The following is a 15,160-nucleotide window of genomic DNA, read 5'->3' as shown; positions in this document are numbered from 1 at the left end:
TTCCACCCAGCTCCCAGGTGCTGCTGCTGCTGCTGCTGCTGCTGGTCCACGGACCACACTTTGAGTAACATGGGGCTAGAAGATTTGAATTCAGGTCCCAGCTCTGCCATAAACTCTTGATGGGAACTCAGGCTAGTCTCTTGCCATCTCTGAGCCTCAGTTTCTTTCCCTGCTCAGTTGGGGGGGGGCATTGCCCTCATCTGGAACATTCTCTGAGGCATAAAAAACAAGTCATGGTGTCATTTCCTGCGCGCTTGCCTGAAAGCCATGGACACCTGCCGGGGTGAAAGTTTCCTCCCCAAAGTGCCCCCTGGAGCCCATCAGCAGGTGCTGGGGTGGGTCCCCAGCCCTGGCATGCAATGCAGAAAGAGGAGGCCAGAGGCGGTGAGGCCCCAGAGAAGCCGTGGGAGAGGTTTCCGTTCATCACAGAAATGGCCCATTTGCAATGATCGGTTGCCCAGGTGTTAATAACGCTAATGGCATAGGAAGGGTAAACTCGGTCACTTGGCTGAACAGGAGAAATATGCAGAGAAGTGCTTGGGTTTCCATAAATCAGCCGGGTGCAGCGCGACGAGGGAGGCAGGACTTAAAATTCTGGTCAGGAGATGGGTATTCTCATAATCCGAGCTGGAGAGGTAATTTATTCTGTTTATATCTTTTTACTGCACGACAAGGCTTGGGAGCAGGAGCCCTCCACAGCCATTCTGCATTTTAAATATTAGTCCTAAGCACAGTGGGTCAGATCTCATGCTCTGGCTCCGTGGGGTGTTCATTTTGGGGCTGGAGGACGGAAACGGGGGAGAACATGCACGCCAGGGGCTGGAATACATGTGGGTTCACTGTCCAGTGTTGGCCAGAATTATAGCCTCGGGGCAGTGAGGGAAACATTACGGTCCCCTTTTCCCAGAGCTGGAGGGCACAGGCAGGGGCTGGCTCACCTCCTTACCTGCTCAGCTCAGAGGGGTTTCCCCCCCCACCCTTGGAGATCTTTTATTTTTAAATGATAATAAATACAGGCGATGAAGAGATAGAGGAGATGAACGGATACATTAATGCAGGAGGAAAGGGATGGGGAGGGAGGGAGAGAGAAAGGAACAAGGGCAAACATGGGGAAGCTGGAAGTCCTCTGTCTTTTGACCTTGGTAATTTTCATCGTGCCCTTTGCTCTTCTGGTTGATTTTGTTTAACCCGGCAAGGGGTTTTAAACGAAATCCAGTGAGGTTGCTACCGGTAGGAATTAGCATTCATTACAGTCTTTCTTGAATCTCCTTCTAGGGCAGCTGGCGAGCGTTCATTTCATTTCATTCATTCATTCATGTAGTTGCTAGACAGAGAGTGAGGTCTTACCTGCGCCAGGCAGTGTTCTGGGTCCAGGGACAAGGTAGGCTTCGGAAGCAGTTCTTAATTCAAAACTCGGCTCTGCTACTGCACGTCTGTGTAACCCCCAGCAGCTCATGTCACTTCTTGAGCCTCAGTCTCCTCATCTGTAGAATGGGGATAACAACACTCATCCTGAAAGGGGTGGAAGATCAAATTAGGCTCCAGATCAGTCTTTTTCAGCCAGATGTCCTGCACGTTTAGGAGACTTGGAAGCAACTGGGGAGCTTAACAACTGTGAAACACCTTGGGTACCACGCCAGAGAGCAGTTCCAGCCATGGGCTGGAGGACGGGGCAGGGAAATTCATTTTTACGAAGCATAGTCCTCTGATCACACTTTGAGACAATGGTTGTGGGTGTCTAGGGACAAATATCCCCCCAGAGCTCTCTTCCTTCTCCACCTAACCTTCCTTAGGAACCACCTCCCAAATTAAGTGCACCCAAGACCATGACTATGACACCTGCAGGGTCACTGCCAGGAGTGGGGTGGGGGTGGGATTTCTCCTCCCAGAGCCCCTGGGCCCTGCAGGCACTAGGGGAGCTGAAATGAGGTTATGGAAGTGGAGGTGGGTTTGAGTAGATTTTGACAGGGATCTCCTTTTCTCCCCTTGTCATTCATCATTCAAGGAAGCTGGTGTGTATGTGTGTGTGCGTGTGTGTGCACGCATGCATGTGTGTGTGTGTGTGTGTTGGCAGAGGATGGGAGTGAGGATTGAACCCAAGACTTAGACTTCCAAAACCTTGGCCACAGGATAAATTGCATCTCTCTAACGTGGATGAAATGCCATTATGAGCCCATTTCATGGTAGGCATACTGAGGCTCAGAAAGGTGATACAGTGACCAGCTAGCCAGTCTCCTGGAGCCCAGGGCCCTTGTTCTGTTTTACCCTTATCCCACTCCTAGGTGACCTCTGCTCCCAACCCTCTTGACACACCAACACTCAGAGCTAGAGCCCGTGGGGAATCAGCCTCAAGTAAGTCCTGATCATGACCCCAGAGATCACATCCCCCCTGGACTCTGGTCTCTGGAGCCGCCCTCTGAGACCTTAATAGGGCCACCCCAGGGTCATTCGAGAGTGGGCCTCTCCCAGACGCCTGGTGCTCCTGGAGTCATGAGCATGCCAAGGGCTCTGTGTCTATGTGCATGAGCTCTAGTCTCAAAATGAAAAGGAAAAAAAACAAAAAAATCTGGAAAGAAACGTATCAACTCGTTTACTTGAGATTCTGGGGGATTATCTTTTCTTTCTTCTGCTTATCTGCATTTTCTAGATTTTCCACCACAAGCAAGTAGCATTTGTCTGATAAAGACAAATGTGCTATAAGGAAAGAAAAGGAAAAGTCAGGTGGCCTAGAATTATTCTTGTGATGTCCGCATGAAAGGAGTGACGAAGAGGGCTCTTAGCATGTGTCCCTCCCCTGGTGGTTCACTCCCCACCAGCTCCCAGTCCCCCTCCTTTTCCTGCTGCTGCTAAAATGGGTAAGCCCCTCCCCCACCCTAAGCTTGGGAGAAAAGACGTCCAAATTCAGGCCCCTCTTCCATCTATTTTCTTTCCTCGTCTGTTTTTCTCATCCTACAGTGTTTGAGCTGCAAAAGAATGAAGTCATAGAAAGGGCTCCCTCTAGTCCCCACTTTTGAAAGTGGGGAAACTGAGGCAGAGAAAGGGAGGGACTTGCCTCAGACCCGTTAAATCTCCTCAAGAACTCCCTTCCACCATGCTGATTTACCAAAGGATCCAAGCAGACACTGTGTTAAGAACTGCAGGACGAGCAGCCTTGTTCTCCCTGCGGGCATTTCGGTCCTAACACAGCCTTGCAGCACTGGACCTACCAGCCTGCTTTTTTTTTTTTTGGCTGCGCCACTAGGCATGTGGGATCTTAGTTCTCTGACCAGGGATCGCACCTACGACCCCTGAAGTGGAGATGTGGAGTCTTAACCACTGGACTGCCTGGCAAGTCCCAACCTGCTTTTTGTCTGTTTGGTTTTGTTTTTGCCATCTGGAATTACCCAGAGGAGTAATGAGTGAAGCTCTAATTGCTCTGGTGATAAACAAGTCGCACATCCATTCAGTCATCAAATATTTTGAAGGCCTACTATGTGCCAGGCTGGCTTGTGTTAGATCAGGGTATTACATAAAACTGGGGGAGATACTATTGGTACATCGTAGCTGTCAAAAAAAAAAAAAATGGCAGGCATCTGCCTTACCTGTTAGTTGCCAAAAGAACCCCTCCCATCACCCTGCTAGATGAGAGGTCTTTGCATCCATCAAGTCTGTTTTATGTCAGAAACAAGAACCAGAATAGTTCCATTAATTCAGAGTGACTGAAGACAGAGGCAAAAAGGAAAAAAAAAAAAAAAAAGGAAACCACACAGCATGGAGGGAAAAAAGAATTTTTTATTAATCTTTTTAAAAAAGTTGATTTTTTCGGTGGTTTTTTTTTTACTTTTTTTTTTTTTTAGGTAAACCTCTTTCTGGCTCCCCTCCCCAACTCTGCCCACCCTCCTCTTAAAAATATAAAAATGTCCAACCCCAGATAACTAGTGTACAATAAATAAACAGTAAACACAAAAACATACTTTATTTGTTTCTTCTTTATACAAAATAAGGAAACTAGAAGCGTTCAACTTCCAAAAAAGTATAATACTGTACATCCTGACCGCCCAGCCTCCAAGGACCTGGGCACGGAGGGTGGTCTGTGGGCCAGAGCCCAGAAATCTTGGCGCCTTGCCCAAGCGGGAGCCCAGGATGGGCAAGTGTTTGAATCTGGCCTGGACCCCCGGGTTCAAAATAAATGTCAAAGGAAGGAAGAGGTGGGGGTCTGGCCCTGGGCTGGCCATGTCCGGACGGTTCCCGTCTCTTCCTAGAAAAGCTGACCGTGATCATCGCCACCAGGGGGCGCGAACGCACAGGTGGAGCTGTCTTCCAGTGACCCCCCCCCCCCAACCCTACCCGCACCCCATTCAAACATGTTTCTCAGCCTCCATCTCTCTGCTGGCTCTCTCTCCATCTTCTAACTCATTCTGCTCCCTTTCCTCACTCCTTTCAATCTCTCTTTTTCTTATCTTTTTTTTTTTTTTAAAGACGGGAAAGCAGAGTGAGAAATACGATTACAAAATGCCAGTCGGATTCCAGGGAGGGGGGAAAAAAAGAAATCGTCTCCATCCCTTGGCTTCAGCCCTCTCTTGGTCCAAAGAGGTGATGTGTGGGTTGGGGGAGAGGTCGGGGGAAGCCTAGAGCGTGCTTGAAATCTCTTGACCCTTCGGAGTTAACACTTTGGTCCCAAGAAATCGCTCGCAGCTGCCGGGAGACGCTGGCAGGGGGTTCCCGGAGAGGCCGCGGTGGGAGGATGGAGATGGGGGGCGGGGTCGGTCCTCCTCCTTCGCGCCCAGCCGAGAAGCAGCTGCGGGTTGAGTTCAGACTCGGAACAGAGCGAGCTGTGTCCACGTTGGGCGTTTTGGTTTAGGGAGGCTGCGTCCGGGGTGAAGTTGGGGGGTGGGGGCGGGGGCCGGCCGGGCGGGTCCCCGGGGCCAAGCGCGGGGGGGTGGCCCGGCCCGGTGGCCTTACCATACGGCGGCCTCGTTGAGCTCAGGGTTGGGGTGCGACAGGGGTCCGCTGTAGCCGCTGGTGCCGCTCATGGGGAAGGGGGGGCTAGGGCCGCCGCTGAACACCTCGCCCGGCATGGGGTGCAGCGAGCCGGGCAGGCCCGGCTCCGGGCTCGGCGTGTCCGGGTGCGAGATCATGTCGGTGAACCTGGGGTTGTCGGCGGCGTGCGGGCCGGCGATCGGCGGCTCCAGCGCGCCCAGCGGCGTTGAGCCGGGCCCCGAGGCGGCCAGAAAGCTCGAATCGGCCGGGGACTGCGCCTGCGACGGCGGGCCGTGCGCAAAGAAGTCATAGTTGCCTCCCGGCGCGTAGTAGTCTCCTTGGTAGTCTGCGGAGGGGACAGGGCGGCAGAGGGGAGAGTGAGAGGCGGGGAGGTCGCTGAGGAAAGACTCACGGGGCCTGGGGAAGGAGATCCGGGGGAGGGGACCCAGGGAGACCAAGGGCAGAGAGGTGCAGATGCGGCTGCGGCTGGCGGGACAGGACGTTCACGGGGACCACGCCCGTGGAGAGGCCTGCGGAGACCAAGGGAGAGGCAGGCCAGAGGGCGGAAGACCAGACTCCGAGTTCGTGCTGGGGAGACAGACAACCAGTGAGACACAAAGGCTACAGTCTCAGGAGCTGGGAGAGACTCAGGGACGGTGAAGGACACACACCTTTCAACATCAGAGGTTCCCTGACACAGAGACGGAGAGACAGAGGTCACGGGGGAAGCGCAAGAGACAGAGGATTCCAGACAGTGCCTTAGAGCTGGCTAGAGAGCGAGAGGCACTGGACAATACCAGATAAAGAGGCAGGGAGAGATCGGTAGGACAGCACGCGAGTAGACACCCCAGACTCAGAATCCGTGGGGAGGCAAGAAGAGAGATTCAGTCACTGAACCCACGGCTGGGACAGACACCCGGGGTTAATTCAAGTTAAACAGAGATAGTGCAGGAGCCGGAAAGGGAAAGCTGAGGCGGCTGTGTGGTTAGAGACGCAGAAAAAAACCCGGGGAGAGACCCAGGAACAAGATGGAAGGTGGGGAGAGACAGAGGCGTCCAGGGACGCGAAAGATGAGTCAGACAGAGGGCCAGAGACCCGGGGGCTGAGAGCCCCAGGAGCTGAGAGATCCGGGAGAGGAGCAGGGCAGGGAGGCAGAGATGGCGGAAAGAGAACTGAAGGCGAAACGCTTGCGATCGGGCGGCGGCCCAGCCTGGGAGAAGCGCAGCCGGAGCACAGTGGCGCTGGCGAGTTCGGCACCGGCCGCCGAAACTTGGCCGCGGACCATGCCAGGCGGCCTCAGAGCCCTCCCTTTCCCCGCGCTGCACCCCCTCGGGGCTCCGATCGGTTGCCTCGGCCTCACCTGGCCAGGAATGGAAAAAGCTCAGCCCCAGAGATTTGGAGAGGGGTGGGGGGGCGGACGATAAGAAAAACACTCGCCGGGCCACGTCTAGAGATCCCTGCGCCTTGGGGTAAAGCTGTATCCGCTGGGGTGGGGTTGCCAAGACTCCCAAAGTTTTGGGGCATTTTGGGGACATTCAGCCCTTTTACCAATCTGGTGATAGCTATTGGTTCTCTCGGCGGAAGAATGCACAAATTCGAATTTTGCCCACAAATTCGGGGAGCGCAGTGACTCCAGATTACACGCCCGCCCATTCTCGACAAAGTGTTTCTGAGTCAATTCCGTGACCTCCTCCTAAAGCCCCCTTCCCTAAACCCTTTCGAACAGAGGACAGAGCCTCTTTCCCTCCACCTCGGGTTGTCCCCTGAAAGAGTGGGGCGTGGGACCCCACGAAAGGAGCACCCTTGACAATAACCCGCTTTGGACGGAGGGAAAACCAGCGCGTCCGTAAGCCGGAGTCTCTTCAGCAAACCCACGCCTCCTGTTTAGGGCCGGGGTCTGTCGCCGGGGCGAGTGCTGGACTCCCCCTGCTGCCCCCTTCCCTCCCCAAACCCTCCTTGACATCAGTCCAAACGGGGAGTGTCTGGAGGCGGGCTTGGAGACGGTTTAGGCAACAGCCACAACGGTCGCCAGTTACTTTTTAAAAGCCGCTCATTCCATTCTCCCCGTAAGTGAAGAGAAAGGTTGGAAGCGGCGAATTTGGGGCCCCTAAGGGACGGCGATGGGGGACGGCCACGGTCCGTAGCGAGCCGGCTAGCCAGCGAGGGCCTCGGCCCCCGCGCGGAGCGCGCCGCCTCCGCCCATATGGCGGCCGGGCCGGAGGTAATTGGAACAAACGCCGTCTGAAAAGGGCACAAAAGCCGCAGCTGGGGCTTTGTCCCCGCTCCCACGGGGAGCCGCCGGCCCCGCCGCCCGGCCCCTTTCTCGCCCGCTGCCGGCCGCCGCCGCCGCCGCCGGGATCTCCCAGCGCGGATTAGGCGGGGCTGCCTCCCTGGGGCTGGGGGGTCCGCGGCCGTCCCCCCAACCCATTCCGGGGAAAGAGGGACCCCGCGTGTCCAGGCCCCCACCCTATCCACCAGACAGGGGGGTAGAAGAGGCGGTTGGGTTGGTGGGAGGCACGCTGGTCCTGGGGGAAACCTTGGTTAATTACCCAGGCGGGGGAAAATTCCGGACTGGTACCGCCCCGCCAACCTCCCCGCGCCGGGCGGAGATTTTGCGCGCAAGGAGGCAAAGATGGGTGAAGAGTGTCGGTGAGTAGCAGCCCCAGGACAAGTCCGCTAGGCCGACTCCCTTTGGCATCTGTACCTGCCCTGCCATCTGTCTCTTCCCTAAAAGCACATCACCATTTTTCACCCACAGTTTCCGGGGACCCTGGCCGGGCCAGAAGAGCTAACCTCCCAGGCCTGTGGATAAAACAAAGCTGGTAGAGGGTGCCCTTATTTTCCTTCCTGGGTCTGCCTGGGCACCGGGATCCTGGCCCTCCCCTTCCACACTGCCACTCAGCTGACTTTTCTAAAAGAAGTCACCTCTCACCAATCTGGGTTACTAGGGCCACCCCCTTCCCCAGTCTGGGTGGAGCAGAGATCCCTCTCAGGCAAAGACATTCCTGGGGGCTCCCCAAATTCAGAGGCTCAGGAATAGAGAAGGTGAGATGCCTTCCTTGAGCCCACAAGTCTGGGATGCGCAGGACGGGTGAGTGAGTCCAACAGTGCCCTGGAGCAACTGGGTCTCCACAAAACACGAGATGAGGGAGTCAGGAGAGGTCACTCAGAAGAGTGAAGTGAACGCAGAGGGGAGAAGGGAGGACAGAAAAGAGGAGAAAGGAAAGAGGTGACTAAGAGGAGAGCGCACCCAGGCCTGAGCGTGCCAACAGCAACAGAGGAATTCTTCTGGGCCACACTAGGCTCCTTGCCCCTGCAGCCCTATGGGAGAGTGGATAACTGGGTTGGCTCAATTCTTGCTTCCCTCCACGCCCTCACCCCACCCCACCCCACCCCCAGTCGTGATGAACCCTGGTGTTCCTGCAGCTGGTGGGTGGGCCAGAGTCCTAGTCCAGCAAAACCTGCCCAACTGCCGGGCATCTGGGCTAAATGGTCCAGATGCTGTGTACATGGTCCCCGAGGTTGGAAAAGGAGATGCTGTCTTGAAAGATAGCGAGGGGGTGACCCCAGAGGACCCCTGACCCCTCCAGCACTGTTGGTGCTGCCTGCCAGGGCCTGCTTTCCTGCTGGTGCCAACAGACACCAGGCCAGCCCGTGGGCCAGGGCGGCAGAAGGCTGTGTGTCAGGCTGGGATGGGGTAAACGCTGAGTGCTTGACCTGGAGTTTCAGCCTGTCTGTCAGTATACCCAGGGGGTGCGGTACACCTGGGTTGTGGGTGATCATGTGTCTAGACCTGGGTCTCCGCGGTCTCTGAACTCGTGTGCGTCCTGCGTGGGTGAGTGTGTCACTGCGTGGGTGAGTGTGTCACTGCGTGGGTGAGTGTGTCACTGCGTGGCTGAGTGTGCCACTGCCTGTCTCACATGTTTATCTGTGGGTATCAAGCCGTGGGTGAGTGAACGCATGTGTCTGATTTTCTGTCCAGAAAGTATCTGAGCGTGGGTCTGCCCCTGTTGATGTGTGTCTCTTAAGGTGTGTTCATGATTGTGTATATTTTTCGTGGGTAGAAAGGAGGAAGGGGTCCCCGGGCATCCCAGATCGCAGGGATCCAGGCCTGCACTCTCAACCAGCACTGACCTAGGTGTGGGGCACCACGTCCAAGGCGGGGTGCTTACCTCCGTAGTAGGTATACGGAGTGGACCCCAACATCTCCGACTCGTCCAAGCGACCGCCCAGTGGACGCATGCGCCTCGGACTCCGGAAGAAGGCGTGCCTCCGGGCGCCCAGGGCGCTCAGCTGTTTCATCCGGCGTTCTTTGGACCGTCGGTTCTGGAACCACACCTGGGACAGAGAAGGGGCACGTGAGCTCTGATCTGGGTCACCTTCTTTCCCTGCCCGGGCCGTCCCTGCTGGGTCCTAGCGCCTCCTTCGCACCAAGAATGCCCTGAGCCGGAGGGCCGGGCCGGATTAGACCAGAGGGGTGGAGAGGGGCCTCGGCGAACCAGCCAAGGGTGAAGGATTTCGCGGACCCGTGGGGCGACTCATAAAGAGCTGAGCTTCCTGGTCCTTGGCCCGTCCGCAGTGTGACGGCTTTATAAAGGCCTCCCGCCCAGCAAGGCGCTGGTCTCGGCTCCTCGCCTCCCCCGGCCGGGCTCTGGCCGTTTGTCTGTCTGCCCGCGCGTCGGGCGCCCGGAGGGAACACACGGAGAACAAACAGCGCCTCTTCCTCTGCCCAGAGGATGGGAGGAAAGGAAAGGTACCCGTACTCCAGCGAGGCTTAAAACCTTCCTTGAAAGGGGCGAGGGGTGGGAATCAGAGAGGTGAAGTGACCCGCCCAAGACGGCACCGCTGGAAGACAGTAGGGCCAGGCTGGATCTTCCGGCTAGGAGTGTGACCAGCGGGCCCCGACCGCCGGCGCACCGCCTGCCCCTGCGCCGAACTCGGCGCGCTCTTAGCCAAGGAGGCTGCGTGCGAGACTCCGCCGAGCTTCCCTGCTCGCGGACGCAGCGGCGCTGGGGAGCGGTGGCCCGACCCGGGCCGCACCTGGATGACGCGCATGTTGAGGCCGGTCTCCTGCGCCAGCTGCTCGCGGATGTGGCGCGTGGGCTTGGGCGTGGCGGCGAAGGCGGCCTTGAGCGTCTCCAGCTGCTTGGCTTTGATGGTGGTGCGCGGGCCGCGCCGCTTGGTGCCCGAGTTCTGCTCCTCGTTCTCGTTGTTGGCCGTTTCCTTGTCCGACGACGTCGAGTTGTCGGTCTCCTTGGGATCGTCCTGGAGTGGATCCTGGAGGTCCGGGGACAAGCTGCGGTCCGTACAGGACGACACTGCGGGAGGACGGAGCGGGAAGGGAACCGGACGTCAGCGGCGGCCCGAGACCTCTCCAGTCGGGTAGCGGGCTCCCGGCGGCCCGGGCCACCACCAACCGCGGCCGGTTTCCCACCCCAAACCTGCCGCAGCCCCTCCCCCAGGGGCCCGACGCCCGCCCACTCCCTCCAGGCGGGGCCCGGCCTTCCGAGGGGCCCTTCTCAAGCCCTCCCAGCACTTCCCAGCCAGCGCTTGCGACAGGGGGAGGCGCGCTCTCGGGAGAGAGGACGCGAGGAGGGTCCTGACGCCCTCCTGGCCTGGGATCTTCTTTTCCCACCTCTCCTTCCCTCAATTACTGTCCTCACTATGCAGCTAGAAATTAGCAGGAGCTGAAAAGACTCGGAAAGGGGAAACTGCACGGCTCCAAATTGGAGGAGGAGGAGGACCGCTTGGACAAGAATTGAAGGAGGGCAGGGGAAGAGCAGGCGCGGCAAGTATCTTGAGAGGCTGGCTGCCAACGCTGCCCCTCTTCGCCAGCCCCCCACGGCCCTCCGTGTGCCTTGACCTTTGAGTGGAGAGCTCTGAACCGGGGCAAAGTGGGGAGGGCGCTGGGGCCTGGGCCCGGGGAGGGGTGAGGGCCTCCTACCCGAGTTGAGGCTGCTCTCCTTGAGGCTCGAGGAGCTCAGGTAGTCGTCCTTGCACACGAACTTGTTCTCGTCGATGACATAGAGCTCCTCGCCGGTGGACAGCTGCTTGTTGCAGACCATGCAGGTGAAGCAGTTGAGGTGGAAGACTTTGCTGCGGGCCTTGCGAACCAGGTCGCTCGGTGAGATGCCTTGCGCACAGCCCGCACACTTGGTGCCAAAGCGCCTGCAGATGGACACGGCCTGTCACCTGAGGCCAGCCCAGTGTCCCATCCTCCCCGAAGCCCTGACCTCCTCCTGCCCTGCCCTGGCTTCTGAGAAGCCTGCATTTCCACGTCTGTCAACAGGAGATCCCAGTCCTGTCCTCCCTGGCCGGAAATGCCAGACGGGAGACAAAATGCCCTGGACTGTGCCTCGGTGGTCGGGCTCATTTGAACCCTGCTGGGCTTCTGGCAATGGGTGCAGCCTTCAGCTGAGGAGAAGGCCCAGAGCACCCCAAGTCGTGCCCTTCCTCCACCCCCACCCCTACCAGATCCTCCCCGGGATGCTCCAGGCAAACTCTGCTCTCGAGGTCAGGGAGGATTTTAAAGCCAGGCAGGCCAGGTTGGGACCACTTCTCAGCTTTGCCTTCTGGATCCTTAATAGTCTGCTGAGATCCAGGTAGGGTCCGTCAGCCTGGCTGGTGTGTCCTAGCAATGGAGCATCGAGGGGGACCCTCTCCTGAGCTGAACCTAAGCAGGAAAGAGAGAGCCTCTACTGATACCCAGCACTGTAGACTTTCCAGGCCCTGCTCTGGGCCCCACTGGAGCTGGTCAGGGGCCTGTGGGCTCTGGAAGGCAGGGACTAGGCCTCCAGGTCCCCAGATCCCAGGCCCTGGCAGGCAGGGGAGGAGGATATGTGATCAGAAGGCAGTCCTAAACCTGCATGGCCAGAACTCGGGATCTCTCCAATGCCTCCTTTTCTGTGTTCCCTGTCTAGATCCTCTTCTTTCTTCTAGGAGTGCTGGGAGTCAGCCGGCCTCCCCTGAAATGGATGGTGCAGACCAGCACAGGGAGGGGTAAGGAGAAGGGGGAGCGGTGAGGTGCAGCGGGAGAGAGGGCAAGGGCCCAGGACTCTGGGGCCCCACATCTACTCACACCCACGTCTCTAAACAGGGCGAATTTGGGTGACGTTGATGTAGTGAGGGCATTAGAAGCCATAAGTCACTTTTGGCCTTATCCGGCAGCATAATTGGCCATATGCACCTTATCAAAAATCATTAGGTGCTTTGCAAGCACCACATGAGGGGCCTTGCGCCTCTGGGGCCGGGGAGTTTACACGTGTAAAGGCGCGACTGACATTTTTTCCTATTCAAATTCCCTAGTGCCAGCCACCCGGCCGGTGAGCAGCCTTTCTGCACAGCGTTAATCATGCCCCCCTCTTCCCTCTGCGCCTGGAATTCGCACTCACAAAGCCGACTCTGGGCGCCCGTGGGGAAGTGGGCCAGGCCTAGCGGCCAAAACCCCCACAGCCTTCCAGGCCAACCCTCAACATTTCTCAGCTGGGAAACCGAGACTTAGAGAAGTGATCTCTGCGATCTGCCTGAGGGCCCGAGTGGGCAGCAAGGGTAGACCCTGCAGGTCCTGATTCCAGCTTCATTTCGTTTGTACTTTGAACAGAAGAGAAAATGTTTAAGGAGTTTGGGGCTGATGGTGGGGGGATGTGGATGAGGGGATTGAGGAGAAGATTCCCTTCCCATCAACCAAAGGAGACCTTTCTGGCTGAGCCCCCTCTGGGGCTGGGAAGTTTCTGTTTGTCCAGAAAGGCCCGGGGAACCCTACCTGCCTGGAGCCCAGCCTCTGGACAGCCCGCATTCTGCCTGGTGGGAGAAGCCCTCAGCTGTCCCTAACTTCGCCAAAATCCTTAGTCTGTCAGAACCGGGCTGGAAGCTTCCACCCTGGGGTGGTGCCGGCTAGGAAGGGGCAGAGACGAGTGTGGAGCAAGTTAGTCAGGGAGCTTCCTCTCCCTGCCCCACTGCCTATCTAAGCCGGCCTGGAAAAGCCAGCTAGAAGCAGCCCAGCCGCGTTCTTCTCACTCCGCCTGGGTTCCGGCCCTTGCTGGGAGAGCCGGCTCCGCACTGGAGCTGGTGAGACCGGGAGGCTGGGGTGGGTCTCTCCCGTTCCCCGGTGCCCCAACGGAGCGCGCGCGGGGCGGGCGCATGGGCAGCAAGTAGAGGCAGCACGGGCCACTTACCTGAAGAAGTCATTTTTGCAGTAGAGCTTGCCCTCGCGTGAGAAGCACTTCTCCGAGAGGTTGGTCTTACACTCGCAGCACTGAACGCATTTAATATGCCACGCGCGGTCCAGCACGTTCAGCAGAAAGCGATCGAGGATGGGCCGCTCGCAACCGGCACAGTGCACCATCATAGCCCCGCGCCCCGGCGGCTCGGGCCGCCTCGACCTCCCTTTGGGGCCCCGGCCCTCGGGCCCCCGGCCCCGCCGCTGTTCTCTGCCTCTCTTCTTGGCCGCCGCCGGGCGAGTCCGGTCCGAACCAAGACTCAGCCGGTCAAGTCCTCGGGTGATTTCTGGGCCTGGCGCTAGGCTGCCCGCGGTGGGGTGGGGACTGGTGGCGTTCACAGTCTCATGCCCCGGGCCGCGCGCCCCAGTATATCTTGGGTGGCTGCTGGCCTCGGCTCTGCCGAGCGGCTTTCCCCGGTGGCGGAGGCGCCGGCACTTTCCCCCACTTTCAAGCGGTCCCGATCCTCATCTTTGTCTGGCCGCCGCCTAATTCGCGCATCCTTATTCAGATTTGGTGACGTGGCGAGGCACGTAGGGGGCCCGGCGGCCAATGGTCTCGCGGTGGCCATGGCAACCTCTTAAATTTATAGCATATCTAAATTGGCTACAGCGTTGCGGTCCGGACAGAGCAAAAAAAACAAGGCATCAGTATTGTTGAGTATTAGCTTGTACCTGGTTCGGAGGCAAAGTAAGTATTTACCTTCCAGTTTGGGGCTGGGGGCTGGGAGGGCCGCGCGATCTGAAAACTGCCTCTGTCTTCTCTCGCCTCACACATATTTGGGGGTGGGGGTCAGGGTTCCAAGGCCTTAGTGGGGAGGTGGGGGACCTCTGCCCCCTTCTCCATCCACGGAACTTGTAGAAGTTGCTCAAGGCGAGGATCGCGCGCTCTGTCTGCCTCCTCTTCCCCAGCCCAGCCCGCCGTTTTGGACTCTCCCACCCGCGGGCCCCTGGGGTCAGCGCCCTGGAGCTGCGACAGAGAGGTTCCCGGGACTCCCGGGAGGCGTCCCCGGTTTCCTTTGTCATACATGGGGACTGGGGACGAGCCTGGCCTTTCTCATGGAAAAAGAGAGAGAGAGAAAGGCCGAACAGGCCCAGGCCCAGGTTGGGGGGCATGTTCTCTGGCCCGCTCCGAGACCCCGCGCTGGCCATGGGACTCGGGGGCGATGTGAGGAGTGGGGTATCCAGGGCGCACCGGTCTTCCCGAAGCCAGCTCAGAAGTGGCGTTCACCGCGTCTCCGCTCTCCTCGCGGCACCTTCCGGATCCCGGGTCAGCCAGTCCGGGCGCCGCGGTGAGTGGGTAGCGCGGCAAAGGCGGCACGCTGGAAGATTGCGCGGGCGCTGTTTACACGCGCTGGGCGTCCCGGCTGTGTGTGCAGGTTCTAGTCTTCATAGGAGGCAGGAAGTGCCGTTCCACGGGGCTCCGAGCGTGTTGAGGGGAGGGTGTTCGCAGGTGTATGTGGAGGGGGACTGTGACTCTGGTGGGGGAGGGAAAAAAACATGCCTCTTTCCCAAAGTACCAACCCAGCCACTGAACTGGATGCTCTAAGTTAGGGAGGCCAGGCAAGCTAGGTGGGGATTTTCCCTTCCCACTCCAGAAAAGAGGGCCGATGGGGTCTGCAAGGCTTGGGCCCACAGGCTGGGAGCCAGAGTGTATAGTTGTGTGTGTGTGCGTGTGTGTGTGTGCGCGCGCGCACATGCTCTTGCATGTGTACATGCCAAGGCTTAGGTGTGGATATGAGTTTGGGTGCATTTGTTGAGTTTAATATACATTTGCTGTTTGAGAATCTTGTTTTTGCCTCTATATTACTCAGGAATCGATTATATGAATATATTTTGGCGTGTGTATCTTTTGTGTTTGTACCTGTGCATAGCTCTGCTAATATCTGTGTATATTAGTCTGCGTGCTTTTGTTTTTGTTGGTTAGTGTGTCCATATAAATATGTATATATGTGCATATTTGCAGCCGCATGAATGTGATAGTAT

General features: G+C 57.9%; 1 protein-coding gene across 1 annotated transcript; it reads right to left on the bottom strand.

The window, feature by feature from the left end:
* Window positions 1-3,753: 3,753 nt before the first annotated feature.
* On the bottom strand, window positions 3,754-13,306 carry LHX5 (LIM homeobox 5). The gene is made up of 5 exons (XM_069558033.1): window positions 13,134-13,306; window positions 10,904-11,127; window positions 10,000-10,277; window positions 9,132-9,297; window positions 3,754-5,305 (listed from the first exon to the last, which is right to left on the bottom strand). The coding sequence occupies exons 1-5, from the start codon at window positions 13,304-13,306 to the stop codon at window positions 4,938-4,940; spliced, it is 1,209 nt and encodes a 402-aa protein (XP_069414134.1). The 3' UTR covers window positions 3,754-4,937.
* Between the last annotated feature and the right edge of the window lie 1,854 nt (window positions 13,307-15,160).

This window comes from Ovis canadensis, chromosome 17, assembly GCF_042477335.2.
Source record: "Ovis canadensis isolate MfBH-ARS-UI-01 breed Bighorn chromosome 17, ARS-UI_OviCan_v2, whole genome shotgun sequence".
Classification (NCBI taxonomy): Eukaryota; Metazoa; Chordata; class Mammalia; order Artiodactyla; family Bovidae; genus Ovis; species Ovis canadensis.
This window is presented reverse-complemented; position numbering and strand designations above follow the sequence as displayed.

Bases quoted from the DNA above. Each gene is read 5' to 3' on its own strand.
- LHX5 (XM_069558033.1), bottom strand. From the start codon at position 13,306: ATGATGGTGCACTGTGCCGGTTGCGAGCGGCCCATCCTCGATCGCTTT. The intron at 11,128-13,133 runs GTAAGTGGCCCG...GTCCATCTGCAG, and splicing joins TGCAAAAATGACTTCTTCAG to GCGCTTTGGCACCAAGTGTG. The intron at 10,278-10,903 runs GTAGGAGGCCCT...GTCCTCCCGCAG, and splicing joins GGAGAGCAGCCTCAACTCGG to TGTCGTCCTGTACGGACCGC.